The sequence below is a fragment of the Dermochelys coriacea genome, chromosome 11 (genome assembly GCF_009764565.3).
Source record: "Dermochelys coriacea isolate rDerCor1 chromosome 11, rDerCor1.pri.v4, whole genome shotgun sequence".
Taxonomy (NCBI): Eukaryota; Metazoa; Chordata; order Testudines; family Dermochelyidae; genus Dermochelys; species Dermochelys coriacea.
Window position 1 is genome coordinate 10,495,733 of NC_050078.2, and position 16,875 is coordinate 10,512,607.

A 16,875-nucleotide genomic window follows, 5' to 3' on the forward strand; every position below is an offset into this window, starting at 1 on the left:
CTCTTTGCCAGAGAATGTTGAGAAGGCCAAGACTATAACAGGATTCAAAAAAAGAAGTAGATAAATTTATGGAGGATAGGTCCATCAGTGGCTATTAGTCAGTATGGCCAGGGATGGTGTCCCTAGCCTCTGTTTGCTAGAAGCTAGGAATGGGCAACAGGGGATGGATCACTTGATGATTACGTGTTCTGTTCATTCCCTCTGGGGCACCTGGCATTGGCCCGTGTCAGAAGACAGGATACTGGGCTAGATGGACCTTTGGCCTGACTCAGTATGGCCATTCTTATGTTAGTATGTAAGTTAATGGCGGCTTATTATACACAGAGATCTATATAAGTCCTAAAAATACCAAGTACTCTATCACAATTGCTTTAAAAAAAAAAGATTCTATTATTTCTTACTGACTAGAGCTTGCTAATGTAAGTGGCTTAAGCACATGTCTTAGCACACTGCTCTTTTCCCAGTTAATTGCCTTTCATAAGAAAGGGCAAGTGCTCTTCTGATATGATATATGTCACGCAGATGAAGTACAGTTCTGGTGTGTATTTTTATCCAAGCAGACACAAATTAGTTGTTTACCCTGTCTTGGAGTAAGGGAGTGAGGAAGAAATGTTAGCTTTTCTGGTGGTACTTGCACTTGTCTACATTCTGCACCATTGATGGTAGTCAGAGTTTAACTGAAAAAGCATTTAGTGCAATTTTAACATCTGTTCTTTTAAACCATAAAAAAAAATCATGGGACTCTTTAATGATCATGCAGCCTGAAGTCCTGTTATGAGAAATAAATGGACTCTATTTAATAGCTGGCACTCACCCTGCCATAGCAGCTTTGTCACCCTTTGAGCTGATATTTTAGGTACTGTACTCACTACAGCATGTTAAATAAAAGGCCAAAGCCACTTTTGGATTACCATTTATCTGACTTCTTCCAATAAATTTTTCTTGCACTGTATATTTTATTTATGACTCTCAATATAGTCAACCAAATTGGATTTGTAACTTTTAAATGCTGAATTGATACAGTAAAATTATTTATTATATTTCCAGCACTCAGGAGTTTTAGATGCTTTATACTACCATAACATGGAAATGTCATTAAAGTTTGGTTACAGTTAGAGACATGATTATAAATATGTTATTGGAGGCTTCAGATTTTTAATACTGTCATTTCCACATCCATTTTTTCTTAGTTCAAGTTTAAAGCTATATTTTCTTACTGCAAGTCCTGTACATTCATCCTGGGATCTACAACACGCCCTGTTCTTTCTGCCTTTAATATTGATCCTCTTGCTTTGGCTTTTTTAGTATTTTTTAAGATTTTAAAGTGTGTGTGTTTTATGATATATTATATTTAAATGTTTATGCAATGTCCCAAGAGCTTTCTGATTGAAAAGGATATATATAAATATGATCTATAACTAAGGCTGGTTGAGTCATGGATACTTCTAGTAAAAGTCATGGACAGGTCACGGGCAGTAAGCAAAAATTCATGGCCTGTGACCTGTCCATGACTTGTACTATACACCCTACTAAAACTTGGGTGCTCTGGGGCAAGGGGCGTCCCAGGGGCGCTGTGGGGGCTCTAGGGCAGGGGGTATCCTGTGGGCACCACTGCTGCTGGGGGGGAAGAGGTGGGGGCTAACGGGGCTGGCAGGCTCCCTATCTGGCTCCGCACAGCTTCCGGAAGCAGCCGGCATGTCCCTGCGGCCTCTACCTAGGCGGACTTGGAGGCACAGCCATGGGGGCTCCGCATGCTACCTCTGCCTCAAGCGTCTGCTCCGCAGCTCTCGTTGGCCGGGAACTGCAGCCAATTGGAGCTGCGGGGGCAGTGCACAGAGCCGCCTGGCAATGCCTCTGCCTAGGAGCCAAAGGAGGAACATGTTGCTGCTTCCAGGGAGCCTTCTCTCCCCCCCCCCCCCCCTCAGAGGTAACCGCAACCCAGAGCCCTCACCCCAAGCCCAACCCCCTGCATCAGTCCTGAGCCCCCTGCCATACCCAAACTTCTGCTGTGTGGGGAGGAGTACGGTGACCCGAGACTGGCCCAGCAGTGGTCGGTGCACATGAGCTGCTCAGGTGGCCCCCAAGCCAGCCGCACTGGCCTCTGCAGAAGTCCCGGAGGTCCCGGAAAGTCATAGAATCCATCGCTTCCATGACCTCCGTGACAGACTCGCAGCCTTATCTATAACTATTATCCACAGCAGTAAAGATTCTGAAGTCAGTACTGTTGACACTTTTCGGTATTGGTGAATGAGGCAGAGAAGAACCCATTTTGCACTTCTATGTGATGGTTGCCAGCATTAAAATGATGGCATGTTGAAATACTGAAGCATTCCCCTACAGTTAGTGCTGCAATGTGGGCCATGTAAGTTCCTACTCAGATAGGCCATTGGAATAGGAAAATGCAATGCTATCTACTCTAATAAGGATATACACCAGTATCTTGGATAATGCTGTGGTGATTGAGGGTAAATGTCTTTCAAGGTGATATGTTGACTCTGCATTGCTCACTGTAATATAAAAATGTATGTTTGTCACAAAAGCAAACAATGTGGCTTGGAAAACATACCGGATATAGATTAGTTGAATAAGAAGGTGCTATACGGAAAATTCTGTAGACAACTCCATCCCACATGGTGCTTATGAGAGGAGCTGGAGCTTTTTGCCTCCAAACTCAGGGGCTCTCTTAGTTACTTTAGCATGCCATTCTTTTCTCCAGCAGAATCAGCATTAGGACGTTTTGTAATTCCATAGGAACTCACTATAGCAAACTCATTCTGTCCTCTGCTGGACAAATCTCTGTCTTGCCAAGTACAGCTTGTCCTGGAGCAAACCTGATTATATTAGAGCCTCCCAAGTCATGTAGCTTGTGCCTTAGTGTTCAACACTGGTGCACACTATTCAGTTAGCAATGATTGATTTCTTTTCCATCTTAGAGTTGTTTGAGATTTAGGGCAGGTCTACATTACACATTTACATTGGTGCAGTTGCACTGCTATAGTGTGTCTGGTGAGGATGCTCTAAGCCATCAGGAGAGAACTCTCCCATCAAATTAATAACCCCACTTCAGGCAGAGGCAGTAGCAATGTCAGCAGGAGAGGCTCGCCTGCCAACATAGCACTGTCTACGCTGGGGGTTGGTGTTAAAGTTGATATAACGATGTCACTCAGGGTGTGGAGTTTTCACACCCCTGCAGGACATAGTTATACTGAAGTAAGTGTGTACTGTAGACGAAGCTGTAGTGTACGAACACAATTCTCAAAGTTAATGAGAACTGGTTGGCTAAATTGCGAGAATTTAAAATTTGGGGCAAAATTTCTCAAACGCAGAATGGCTAATGTATTTTCACCATCTGAAGTTTTTCCCAATAGTTACTAGTTCCTTGTGTATTTTCTCTTTGGAAAGTATTAGAGAATCTCACTTTAATTCTAAATAGGTGTCCATAGATTTATCCAGCTGAGTTTTTTTGGGGAGAAAAGACCTGTCTCTGTTGTCTTCTATTCTGACATTGCAGCTTCAGAAGCCACTACCAGATCCCTTTTTGCCTCTGGTACCAAAAAAGATTTAAATAGATAGCTACAAATTAGAAAACTGAATCAATGATTGCTGTTTATTTAACAGGGATTAGGGAAGTGTGAAAGCAAGAGGCTGTGCTACTGGATGTAACCAGGATTTTTGCGAGAGATTTACTAACTTCAAAATATCAATGAGAGCTTGCAGCAGAATCTGTGGATATCATGGCAGGAGAATTACTCATTCAATTTCAGATACAAGAACCTGTTGGCTTCAGGATACTAAATTTTGTTCTCACTCTTTGAGAACTCTGAACTTATCTTGGAACAGTTCCTGACTTTCATCTTCCAGCTGAAAGAAAAGGAGTACTTGTGGCACCTTAGAGACTAACAAATTTATTAGAGCATTTATTAGATGCTCTAATAAATTTGTTAGTCTCTAAGGTGCCACAAGTACTCCTTTTCTTTTTGCGAATACAGACTAACACGGCTGCTACTCTGAAATCTTCCAGCTGGTTATAAAAGATTGTACAGGAGCTGGGAAAGCTTTTACGGTTTCTCATATTTAAAAAGAGAGAGAGACAATCATATCCAAGTCTGTTAAAAACAAATATAGAGGCCAGCTTGAACAGTCCCCTTCCAAAGTTTTGCCACTATATCATGTTCCTGGCAGCCTTTTCTGCTCCTCTCCTCTCTCTCCTTTTTCAGGCAAAATCCCTGCTCTAGGGAAAGAAATACGTCTCTGTGTTTTGGCAGAGAACCGCATCAAATGATTGAGCTGATGAATAGGCATTTCTACTGTATCTCCTAAGGCCTTGTTTTCTGCCTTTCATTATACCTCATATTTTGACAAATGGTGAATTTTTTAAGCCAAAAGTCTCCTGCTTACTAACAACTTCTCAGTTAAGAGATTGAGCAATGCTTAATTTAAGATGAAGCACAGCTTTTTCAATTCTCCACTTTCCATGATGAATATTTTATTATAGTATAGTTTCAGATTTCATACATCATCCTTCTGCCACAGCACAGGGTAAAGATATCTTCAAATTGGAAATCTTTTCCTAGCAATTGGGTGACTTTTTGCATCTCAAGGATATTTCTTTTCATATCACCAGAGCTCTTATAGAACCTCCAAGAAATATTCTAGACATTTTATTTGTTCTTTTCGGTCTTAATATTTCTTCTAGCTAACTCTTTCCCTTACGTTTGCTTTTCCTTTGATAGGTCTTTTCATGTCACTGAGACTCCAGTTCAGAAAACCATCATTATTCAGGACTGCTCTTACGCACATGACTAAGTCCCACTGAAATCAGTGCTTTCTTGATTTGGATCCTTAAAGAGTTACTGAATGAAAAAAAAAATGTTTTATTTCTACATAGCTTTAGAGGATCTAGATTTCCAGCTAAAATATCTATACTAGCATGAAACTGGAAGAAGTGCAGTGACATCAGAAGTTACAGAACAAAATACCCAAGCCAATTAAAGAAATTGCCATATTCTAATATTATGCATCCGGGATGAAAAATCAGAGTCCTGCAATGACAAATGATCTGCCTTTTCAACTAGAGCAGGTGTTCTCAAACTGGGGGTCGGGGCCCCGCAGCGGGTCACGAAGTTATTACAAGGGAGGGTCGTGAGCTGTCAGCCTCCACCTCAAACCTCGCTTTGCTTCTAGGCTTTATAATGCTGCTAAATATACAAAAAAGTGTTTTTAATTTATAAGGGGGGTCGCTTCACATAGCAGAGGCTTGCTATGTGAAAGGGGTCACCAGTACAAAAGTTTGAGAACCACCGAATTAGAGGCTAATCCTGCAATGCCTTAGTAGCTGGTAGATCATTAGTATTATTTGTCTGGAAAGTGAAAACAAAAATTAGTTCTGACCTTTGGAACTGAGAGTCAAAATGTTAATTTCCAGTTCGTGTCTGATTCAGTACAGTAATTGTTTCTGCTCTAATTGAGTATAAAACAGTTATTGTTCACTTTGGAGGTAACTCAGCCTAGATGTCTCTTTGCATAAATATTTTTTCCAATGTTTTCTGTTTTCTGATATTTGGTAAACATACTCCAAATCACTCAATGTATCTTTAGGAATTCAGTTTGTATCCAAATAAAAATTGCTGAAATGATCGAACCAAAAATAAATGCTGACTACTAATCAGAGAGACATTATACACCATATGATGCACAGAGGTAAAAATAGGTCTGATTCTCCTTTGTCTTCCAGTTACTGAAGCATTAATATCATGTTTCAGAGTAGCAGCCGTGTTAGTCTGTATTCGCAAAAAGAAAAGGAGTACTTGTGGCACCTTAGAGACTAACAAATTTATTAGAGCATAAGCTTTCGTGAGCTACAGCTCACTTCATCGGATGCATTTGGTGGAAAAAACAGAGGAGAGATTTATATACACACACAGAGAACATGAAACAATGGGTTTATCATACACACTGTAAGGAGAAAGAAAAGGAGTACTTGTGGCACCTTAGAGACTAACAAATTTATTAGAGCATAAGCTTTCGTGAGCTACAGCTCACAATGCATCCGATGAAGTGAGCTGTAGCTCACGAAAGCTTATGCTCTAATAAATTTGTTAGTCTCTAAGGTGCCACAAGTACTCCTTTTCTTTTTGCGAATACAGACTAACACGGCTGCTACTCTGAAAACTGTAAGGAGAGTGATCACTTAAGATAAGCCATCACCAGCAGCGGGGGGGGGGGGGGGGGGGGGGGGGAGGGGGGAGGAGAAAAACCTTTCATGGTGACAAGCAAGGTAGGCTAATTCCAGCAGTTAACAAGAATATCAGAGGAACAGTGGGGGGTGGGGTGGGGGGGAGAAATACCATGGGGAAATAGTTTTACTTTGTGTAATGACTCATCCATTCCCAGTCTCTATTCAAGGCTAAGTTAATTGTATCCAGTTTGCAAATTAATTCCAATTCAGCAGTCTCTCGTTGGAGTCTGTTTTTGAAGCTTTTTATTTGAAGAATAGCCACTCTTAGGTCTGTAATCGAGTGACCAGAGAGATTGAAGTGTTCTCCAACTGGTTTTTGAATGTTATAATTCTTGACGTCTGATTTGTGTCCATTCATTCTTTTACGTAGAGACTGTCCAGTTTGGCCAATGTACCTGGCAGAGAGGCATTGCTGGCACATGATGGCATATATCACATTGGTAGATGCGCAGGTGAAGGAGCCTCTGATAGTGTGGCTGATGTGATTAGGCCCTATGATGGTATCCCCTGAATAGATATGTGGACAGAGTTGGCAACGGGCTTTGTTGCAAGGATAGGTTCCTGGGTTAGTGGTTCACATCAGCCACACTATCAGAGGCTCGTTCACCTGCGCATCTACCAATGTGATATATGCCATTCAAAAACCAGTTGGAGAACACTTCAATCTCTCTGGTCACTCGATTACAGACCTAAGAGTGGCTATCCTTCAACAAAAAAGCTTCAAAAACAGACTCCAACGAGAGACTGCTGAATTGGAATTAATTTGCAAACTGGATACAATTAACTTAGGCTTGAATAGAGACTGGGAATGGATGAGTCATTACACAAAGTAAAACTATTTCCCCATGGTATTTCTCCCTCCCACCCCACCCCCCACTGTTCCTCTAATATTCTTGTTAACTGCTGGAATTAGCCTATCTTGCATCCGATGAAGTGAGCTGTAGCTCACGAAAGCTTATGCTCTAATAAATTTGTTAGTCTCTAAGGTGCCACAAGTACTCCTTTTCTTTTTGCGAATACAGACTAACATGGCTGCTACTCTGAAACCTATCTTGCTTGTCACCATGAAAGGTTTTCCTCCTCCTCCTCCCCCCCCCGCTCCCCCCCGCCCGCTGCTGGTGATGGCTTATCTTAAGTGATCACTCTCCTTACAGTGTGTATGATAAACCCATTGTTTCATGGTCTCTGTGTGTGTATATAAATCTCTCCTCTGTTTTTTCCACCAAATGCATCCGATGAAGTGAGCTGTAGCTCACGAAAGCTTATGCTCTAATAAATTTGTTAGTCTCTAAGGTGCCACAAGTACTCCTATTAATATCATGGGCATCTTTTGTTTGAAATACGATAGCAAAATGCTACTATGAAACTAAACCACTGTTTTTGGTTTTTGTTGTAGCTACATTATACACATCCTGTATCTTGCTGGGAGTATTCCTGAATAGTAGCATACCTATATTCTTTGAGCTTTTCGTGGAGACGGTCTACCCTGTTCCAGAAGGAATTACGTGTGGTGTTGTCACCTTTTTGAGTAACATGTTTATGGGAGTGCTTTTGTTTTTTCTCACATTTTACCATACAGGTAAGAAATATGAGCTATTTACTAAATGTAATTCTCTGTGAAGACATTCTATAAGGGGGCTATTTTGGCACTAGTGGGAGGAGGATTTACATACTGAACTCCCATTAATGCTAATTCTGTGCATAAGTCTCCTGCACATCAGTGGGAGAAAAGACTTGTAATTGTTTGTCTTTACATGCATGCCAATCGAAGAATGAAATCCTTCAGTTAGAAAACAGATAGCCAGACTTTGCATAGAACTCACAGCAGCAGGAAGCTATTGAGATAAACATGAGGGCTGGATTTTTACAAAGAACTGGATAAATGTTCTGGCCATTAATAAACATTTGTAGCTATGCTAGATAAAACAATAAAGCTAATCCAATCTCATGCTTCAGGGTATAAACTGCTCGCTGGTGGTGGTCAGAAAAGAATTTCTCCTCTGTCCCTGCAATGTTTATCATTGAACACATGGCTGGGTGAATTATTGATGGTGGGAGGGAGTTACCTTCATAAGATATTGGCCACTGCTCCGAGTCAGAATATGGCAATAGATGATGTGTAGATCCACTTCTGATGTGGTCTAATATGCTAAGGCAATCCTGTGTGTTGATATTTCCAACAAATTCTTTGTAATTCTTTTATTATATTCATCTCTTGTGTATTATTTATTTGGTCACATAATGTGTCGTAATTTTGAGTGGTATATCTTGCAGATTATATTTGCATTTAGATACGAGTTACTATGGTAACAATATGAAAACCTAGATAAGTTTAGAATAAAACCCTGCAACCTCACTAATTCTTCTTTTTAAAGTTACAAATTGCTATTTTATTTGTAGAAATCAGCAAGGTTAATTTTTCTTTCTTGGTACAAGAAGAATACTTTCAACCAAAATGTATGTAGTTTGCTTTGTAAATATAAAATCTTATATGAATTCTAAGTATAATTATCAAGACATCTCATAATTAAAATGTTATGTTCCCAGCCAAGAGGAAAGTGGTAAACTTCACAGTAAACTGTATTTTGAAATTAAAAATATTAAATTATTGGCCAGACTTTCAGATGTCTCAGCTAGTCTCTGGGTTTCTACCTACAATTAACTGTAAGAAGGAATAATTGTAAATTCATTCTAGCTTCTTACTACTATTTTGTAGGTGTAAGCTGATAGAAATCTAAACTACATTTGTGGCCTGAAAATTAAAAGCCAGTTTTTCAAAAAATGGGCCTGCATCTACCAGTTAAAAGTGATTTGATGTTTGTTTAGGAAACTTGTTCAAATTGCAATGATTCAATCAAATCTATAAAAAGAAAAGGAGTACTTGTGGCACCTTAGAGACTAACAATGCATCCGATGAAGTGAGCTGTAGCTCACGAAAACTTATGCTCTAATAAATTTGTTAGTCTCTAAGGTGCCACAAGTACTCCTTTTCTTTTTGCGAATACAGATTAACACGGCTGCTACTCTGAAACCAATCGAATCTATGTTGAGAATAGTAGTGGATGTGAACTGCATTAACACAAATACGATTGTTTCCAATATTCATAAATGAGTTGGCAAGATGAAACAAAACAAATTTGAAATATTTTCAGTGTACTGTACTTCTAAATGAGAAAGTCCAGTGTTATGAATTCATTTTCCATTGAGTATAAGGATACAGTACATAGTGCCAAATCAATGGGTCTGAGGTCATTTTACTAAAAATAAGTATTATAGTATTCTACAGTAATACCTCAAAATGTGGCAGTAACATGTTGGAAAAATCATGATTTTGGACCATAATTTAGAATAATCTAGTACTTTTTTCAATAAAGGATGTCAATAAATACACGTGAATGCAAACATGGAAAAAGCATAAGCTGTAGTCTTTTTTTTTCAAAGGAAGAAGCAGTGAGTTACAGTGTTATCTTCAAGATAATGCATTCTCAATGATGCAGTGTCTCAAGTTATTAAAAGCATGATCTTTTATATGATCTCTAAGGTTTGATCAATGTCCATTTGATTAAATTACTGGCTTTGTTACCAAAAGAAAAATCCATTGGAAAATGAAAAATGATTTTGTAATAAAAATGCTTCCTTTTTTAAATCAGTCTTTTCTCCTCTGATTTACATACATCTTTTACTGTCAGTCCAACTAAAGTGCAGTAGAATTCTAGGCCTCTCGGTCTCATTTTCAAATCATATAATCAGTCACTAGTTTTCATTCTGATGTCTCACCTTTCCTCATACTCTGATATTAGTGTCCCAATTACTAAGGCTATTGGGGAGCCAATCCTTAGAGTTTTCTAGCAGACTGAAGATTCTGATGCAGATGATTAGAATGTGAGATTTAAGACTTCAGAATCCCTAATCTAACTTCTTAGCACTGTATTCTAGTATCAAAAGCCCAGTCTCTGCATATTGTTTCATGTTTACTTCACTGTTCTAGATTTTTTGTTTTTTTTTTAAACTTTGGACTTTTTATAATGTGTTAGCATGAATTGACTAGTGCTCTACTGATTTTTGTAGTACAAAAAGAAAAGGTTTAAAATAGGTCATAAAATTCTCAGCCTTTTTCGATGTTTGATTTAGATTATGTTCAGTCTAGTTAAGCACAAGTATAGTTTTCTGAGGAAAATGTTAGTGAGGCATGTTTCTGATAACTTTTGGGAATACAGCAGTCATACTTAAACCAACAAAGAGTTTTAGTGAGGCATGTCTAAGTTTACTACATGAAAAGAGACGGGTTTTTACGGGGTGGGTTTTGTACTGCCATTTTCTGGGGTTTGGTTTCTCGAATTTTCTGAAGTTGTGTTTTTGCATTCCAGAACACACATTGTGCTTTACCTTTAGCCATATGAATTATGGATTAAACTAAGCAGCATTGCTGGAGCCTTTAATGATGATTACTAAACCTTAAGAGAGCGTTTAGAATTCTGTAGAAATACTGAATGAGGCAAAAGACCATCCTCCAGTAAAACTGATGCTTCTTCAGTAACTTATGGCAGAGACAAAATACTAAAACAAAGGGAATTGCTATGCCTTTGCTTTCTGATTAAAATGGCTAAACTAATAATTAAATATTGATCAGTGGGGAGGATTCTTCAAACCTACAAGACGCACGCTCTTAAGAGCTCTTACCCATTACGTTTAATGGTTACAAAGAGGTCTCTTGAGAGTTTTTTATGGGACCTTTATAACTTGAATAGTTTTACTGCACAAAAGTTTCTGTTGAGAAATTAGCTTTCCATGTCCAAATTGTGTAGCTGAACTGATGCATAATCAAAGTGCTGTTTATTATCCTTTTCATATTTTAGCCAGTAGAAATCTAAGGGCTTGGGTACACTAATAACGAGATCATGGCATGATAGGGTGTGAAACTATCCAGCTCTAGTTGGGTATACCCTGCCAACGTGTGTTAACAGTTTGCTAGAGCACTTTGAGCTAGTTCTGTTTCAGAGAGGACTAAATCAAAGTGCTCTAATTAATGGTTAACATGTCACCATTGTGTTTGTTTCAGAGTAGCAACTGTGTTAGTCTGTATTCGCAAAAAGAAAATGAGTACTGTGGCACCTTAGAGACTAACAAATTTATTTGAGCATAAGCTTTCGTGAGCTACAGCTTACTTCATCGGACGCATTCACTGAATGCATCCGATGAAGTGAGCTGTAGCTTATGAAAGCTTATGCTCAAATAAATTTGTTAGTCTCTAAGGTGCCACAAGTACTCCTTTTCTCATTGTGTTTGTGAATAGTTAGACTATGGCAGCTTTCCACGGTGTATGCAATTGTTTGTGTAGACAAGTCCTAAGAAGCAATTAGACTGCTATTTAAGGTTAGTTTTCTTTTCCCTACTGTCATCACTGAAAAAGTTTGCAGATGACTCAAAAATTGTGGGGAGTGGCAAATAATGAAGAGGACAGAGATCACTGATTCAGAGTTATCTGGATCACTTGGTAAACTGGGCAGAAGCAAATAATATGCGTTTTAATATGGCTAAATGTAAACGTATACATCTAGGAACAAAGAATGTAGGCCATACTTGCAGGGATGGGGTGAGGGGGGGTCGTGTCTGTTCTAGGAAGCAGTGACTCTGAAAAAGATCTGGTGAATCATGTCATGGTGGATAAGCTGAACATGAGCTCCCAGTGTGATGCTGTGGCCCAGAGAGCTAATGCGATCTTGGGATGTACAAACTGGAGAATCTTTAGTAGGAGTAGAGAGATTATTTTACCTCTGTATTTGGCACTGCTGTGACCACTGCTGGAATACTGTGTCCAGTTCTGGTTTCCACAATACAAGAAAGATGTTGATAAATCGGAGAGGGTTCAGAGGAGAGCCATGAGAATGATTAAAGGATTAGAAAACATGCTTTATAGCGATAGACTCAAGGAGTTCAATCCGTTTAGCTTAACAAGGAGAAGGTTATGAGGTGACATGATTACAGTCTACAAGTACCTACATGGGGATCAAATATTTAATAATGGCCTCTTCAGTGTAGCAGAGAAAGCATAACATGATCCAATGGCTGGAAGTTAAACCTACACAAATTCAGATTGGAAAAAAGGCATACATTTTTAATAGTGAGAGTAAATAACCATTGGAACAGTTTACCAAGGGTCATGTTGGATTCTCCATCACTGACTGTTTTTAAATCAATATTGGTTCTTCTTCAAGTGATGGTCCCTATAGTATTCCACTCAGGGTTATACGCATGCACCCGGAACCAGAGTTTTTCAAAATAGCAGTGTCCATTGCTCCACACATGCGCCCTTGCTCCACCTCATGGTTTCGATTGAAGCAATAAAGAGTGAGGCGGACCAACCACGGCCTCAGTTCCTTCCCACCACTGCATGGTCTGAGTCAGAGCCTCTTCTGTTCTCTCATCTCTTGTGACACACTTTCCTAATTTCAGGAGAAAAGACTGTTTTATTCTTGTATAGTTAGTGTTTTGTTATTTTTGTAGTAGTTTTAGTGGTAGTGGTAGTTCAGGACTTTAAGGATTTTGGGATGCCATTTTTGCCGGTTTCCTGCCCTCTTCCCCATCAGCACCCACACCTGGGTACTGAAATATGCCAAAGATACCAGAGTTCAAGATCTGCACTTCCTGCCCTCACTCGCTTCCCATCAGTGACTAGCACCAATGCTGCCTTTGCTGCTTGGCGAAGCCCACATCACATCCGGGTGCAGTGTCTGTCTCTCCTTCCTAGCCCATACCCAGGAATGCCGGGCTCTCCATCTCAGGAAACACCTCACAGATGTTGCCATGAGGCCGCGGTTGGATCCAGGCTGGGGATCCCCTCTCTCCCCGTATATTGACCTGAGCATCAAGGAGAGCGCCTCCTACCATGATGCTCCAGTCCGGTTCCGCTGGTACCAGCACTACGGACCCTGTGCCGGGGCCTAGCCGTGAGGCAAGAAAACGTGCATAAGCATGACATTAAGTCTTCCTCAAGACCTACGAAGGACGCTGCATCCTCCATGGGTTCTAGCCACGGAAAAGTGGCGCATTCCACGGCATGTAAACACAACAAGAAGTCACATAGAACCTTGGATCCTCCGATCCTGATTACCGAACTGCGTACCCCTTCCGGATCAATACCCCCCAAGTCATGGGAATCATTGGTTCAGAGGCAATCCTCCATTCCTGCCCTGGTTTTGGCCCCAGCTCTGTCTGTGGAGTGCATGCTGCTGACACAAGGGAGACTCAAGTCAGCTTTTGGTCCTCCTGAGCTGTTTGACCTAGATGAGGTGAGGTCCCGCGTCTCCTGGTGCATTCACCTCATCAGAGACCGCACTCCCCAGCTTTGGACTTGCTGCCTTCGGGTCATGTTTCTGAGCATTCTCCTGAGACTCACATGGTTCCGAGTGACATATGTAGGGAAGCCACATGGAGTTCAGCACATATCTTTTCTTCGCATTATGCCCTAGAGCAAGACTCTGCGATGGGTGCCTCATTCGGTGCGGCTGTTCTCCATTCCTCAGTGCCATCTTCTTCCTTGCACCCTCCCAGCTAGATACTGCTTGTCAATCACCCTCAGTGGAATACAATAGGGTACATCACTTGAAGAAGAGAACTTTCAGTTTCCTGTAATTGGAGGTTCTTTGAGGTGTGTTGTCCCTATCTCTATTCCAGTCCTGCCCTTCTTCCCCTCCGCTGGAGTTCTGTTCGATTTGCAGTGGAAAAGGAACTGACAGTGCAATCAGTGTGCCCCACCCTTTATCACCTTGGTCGAAATCATGAGGCAGAGCAAGGGTACATGCGCGGACCAATGGACACTACTACTTAAAAATGCTCCAGGCGCATGGCACATGTGTATAACTCTCAGTGGAATACAGATAGGAACTATGCATCTCAAGAACCTCCACATACAGGTAAGTAACCTCCTCATATTTTTCTAAAAGTTCTGTTCTAGGAATTATTTTGGGGAAGTTCTGTGGCTCATGTTATACTGGTGGTCTGACTGGATGATCATAATAGTGTCTTTTGTCCTTAGAATCTATGAAAGGTGAATGAATAAGTTAATAAATTAATTAATGGTATTGAGGTTTTTTAAAAAGAAATCCATAACATCTCATAAAATATTTCATCCACCTCTCAATCCCATGCATTGTTACTGTTTTGCTATTAGAGCAGAGCTAGCTCAAAGCCATCAGTTAAACTTTTAGTTTCCAGTATTTAAGTCCTGATTGCTTTGATGGTGAAGATGTTATATGAACTTCTGAAACTGCATTTTTTGTTTTGTTTTACAGAGTTGTCCTGGTTCAACTGGTGCCTCCCAGGATCATGTTTGCTCAGCCTATTCCTCATTCTGTGTTTCAGGGAATCCTATGATAGACTTTATCTTGATGTCGTTGTCTCAGTTTAATAGCACAGAACTGACAGAGTTTTGAGAGAGACTGGAAATCGATGCTCCATTCTGCACATTGCTTGGAATTGCACAGTTGTATGGCGGAAAAAGCAAAGAAACTACAACATTTTAAATGTGGTTTTACCAGACTATGAAAATATTTTTTTAAAACATCTGTTGACTTGATCTTTATTACAGACTTGATAAACAGTGTGGTACTTCAGCTGGGAATAAGAGTATCCTAAAATACACAAAAGTGGACTATATCTGATGTGTATATTCTAGTCAGAACTGTGATATCTTATTTAAAAAACAATACTTGCAGCTATTAAGTGTACAGATTTTCTGTGCCAACTCAAACCACTTAAAGAGATGCCAGGGTACCAGTAATCTTTCCATCTTCTATCAGAATACGAATAGTGAGTAACCTTTTAAAAAAATCTATAACTCAAATAGGTAACACATTTAAATATTAAAAGGCCAGCAAACATAGAAGCTAAAATAATGTGGTTTTGCTGCACTACACTATGTTCAAATAAAGCCATTTCTGGTAAGACTTTGGTACCTGGGTTTTCAACCATATTGACTAATCTTAGCAGTCCTTGCACTGTTGTTAGAAATGATTCAAGTTTCACTCCAGAACAAGTGTGTACTGAATGGTAAGTGCAGTTTTAGTTATACAGTAGTTACGACTAAAAGTCACCATAGCTGACAGTAGCATCTGAAATTCTGCAATTTTTCCATATGGTTAGAATAGGAAAGAACTATGGTATCTCAGATGTCTCTATTGATAAAGGTTGATGATGTAATGGCCACCACTATACTTCTCTTTCATCTCCAATTAATACTGTGAACCCCAATTTCATGCCACTAAATAATGTAGGTGTGTAGGGCCAAATCCCCTGTTAAGTTTAGCATTAGTAAAGGTTTTAGGGTTTGAGCTATAGTGCATGTGTATTTTTAAGATTAGTTTACAATTATGGGTACCTAAGTAATGTTTTTTAAATATCCAGTTCTTTAAAAGTGGCATTTTTCTGAAATGTCTTTGGACTTTGTGAGATGCTCTTGTTAGCAGCAAAATGACAAATCCTGTGGAATATTTTGTTTCATGAATTTTGGCATAATCTGGGAAGTACAGTGCCAAGCAGAAAATTGTGGTCAGTCTGGCCCTTGCTTGAACAGAGATATTTAAGACACTTTGAGTAGTTTTTAAATTCAATTTTAAACTGATTAGTAATTTCTGAATTCTTATAATTCAGTTCAAAACTATTTATTGGATTTCCATTCTGAGTATGTTCCTGTACTCTGTATAATGTGTGTGTGCACATGTATATATGTACAGATGTGTGTGTGTATAATATTTATATGTTGTATATAATTATATAATATATAAATATTGTATGTAGAGTGTGTTTATAGGTTTATTTAAAAATCATGTCTTTGGATGGGGGTATGCCACTGTTTGTAACTAAAGCTATTATTTCAGTGAATGAAGTTGCACGCATATACCAACTGTGACATGAGTTTTATTTAATTGGATGAATGTCTTTTTTTAATGTAGCTATTTGATATAGAGGGATATGTACATGTTTGAGGGCATTGGCATGTAATGTTCTGCTTCAGTGAGAAATCTGAATCAAATGCACTCCACTCCTGTGAGGGGCTCTGCTCTGCCACTCCTGAGTAATACAGCCACTGTAACTCAAAAAAAAAAAAAAAAAAGCTGAACTGTGCACTACCCTTCAGCTATGTATCCATTTGTTCTGTCTGCTTTCAGTAGAGAGCGAATATTTCATTGACATTTTAAATTCAAAATTGTATTCATGCATTAAAATGAAATAAGTTATTTCAGATCATCTGCTTTTATTGTTTTCAAAGAAATGGGCATATTTACCATAGCAGGTAATGGGATGTTGTGACTTTGTTTATTGGCTACATCAGCTATTACAAGATCAGAGTTATTCCTTAAAAGGCACTAGTCAGATAATGGAGCTACCTGTATTGAGATATCCTAACTAAATTTAATCAGCGTGTTCAAGCTGCTGAAGAAAACTGGCAAAGTACAGTTGGACATATCCTTTTACCGTCTTCACCAGTTGATTGGTACAAAGGTGTTAACCATTCAACTTTCTTGGCTATGTTCTACTATATTTAGCTAAAGCCACCACTTTACAGTCCTTACTCAACCAGCATTTCCATTTGAGCCTGATGGAGCTTTTGCCTGAGGAAGAACTACAGGAGCAGATCC

The 16,875-nt window shown here is 39.5% G+C and overlaps 1 protein-coding gene across 1 annotated transcript in view; it reads left to right on the forward strand.

Moving 5' to 3' along the window:
- SLC49A4 (solute carrier family 49 member 4) overlaps positions 1-16,372 on the forward strand; it is a 141,185-nt gene extending 124,813 nt beyond the window's left edge. The window contains exons 8-9 of the mRNA XM_038421665.2: positions 7,635-7,817; positions 14,530-16,372. Coding sequence (XP_038277593.1) covers positions 7,635-7,817; positions 14,530-14,645 — 299 coding nt within the window. The 3' untranslated portion in view covers positions 14,646-16,372. The remainder of the gene's footprint in view (positions 1-7,634; positions 7,818-14,529) is intronic.
- The last annotated feature ends 503 nt before the right edge of the window (positions 16,373-16,875 follow it).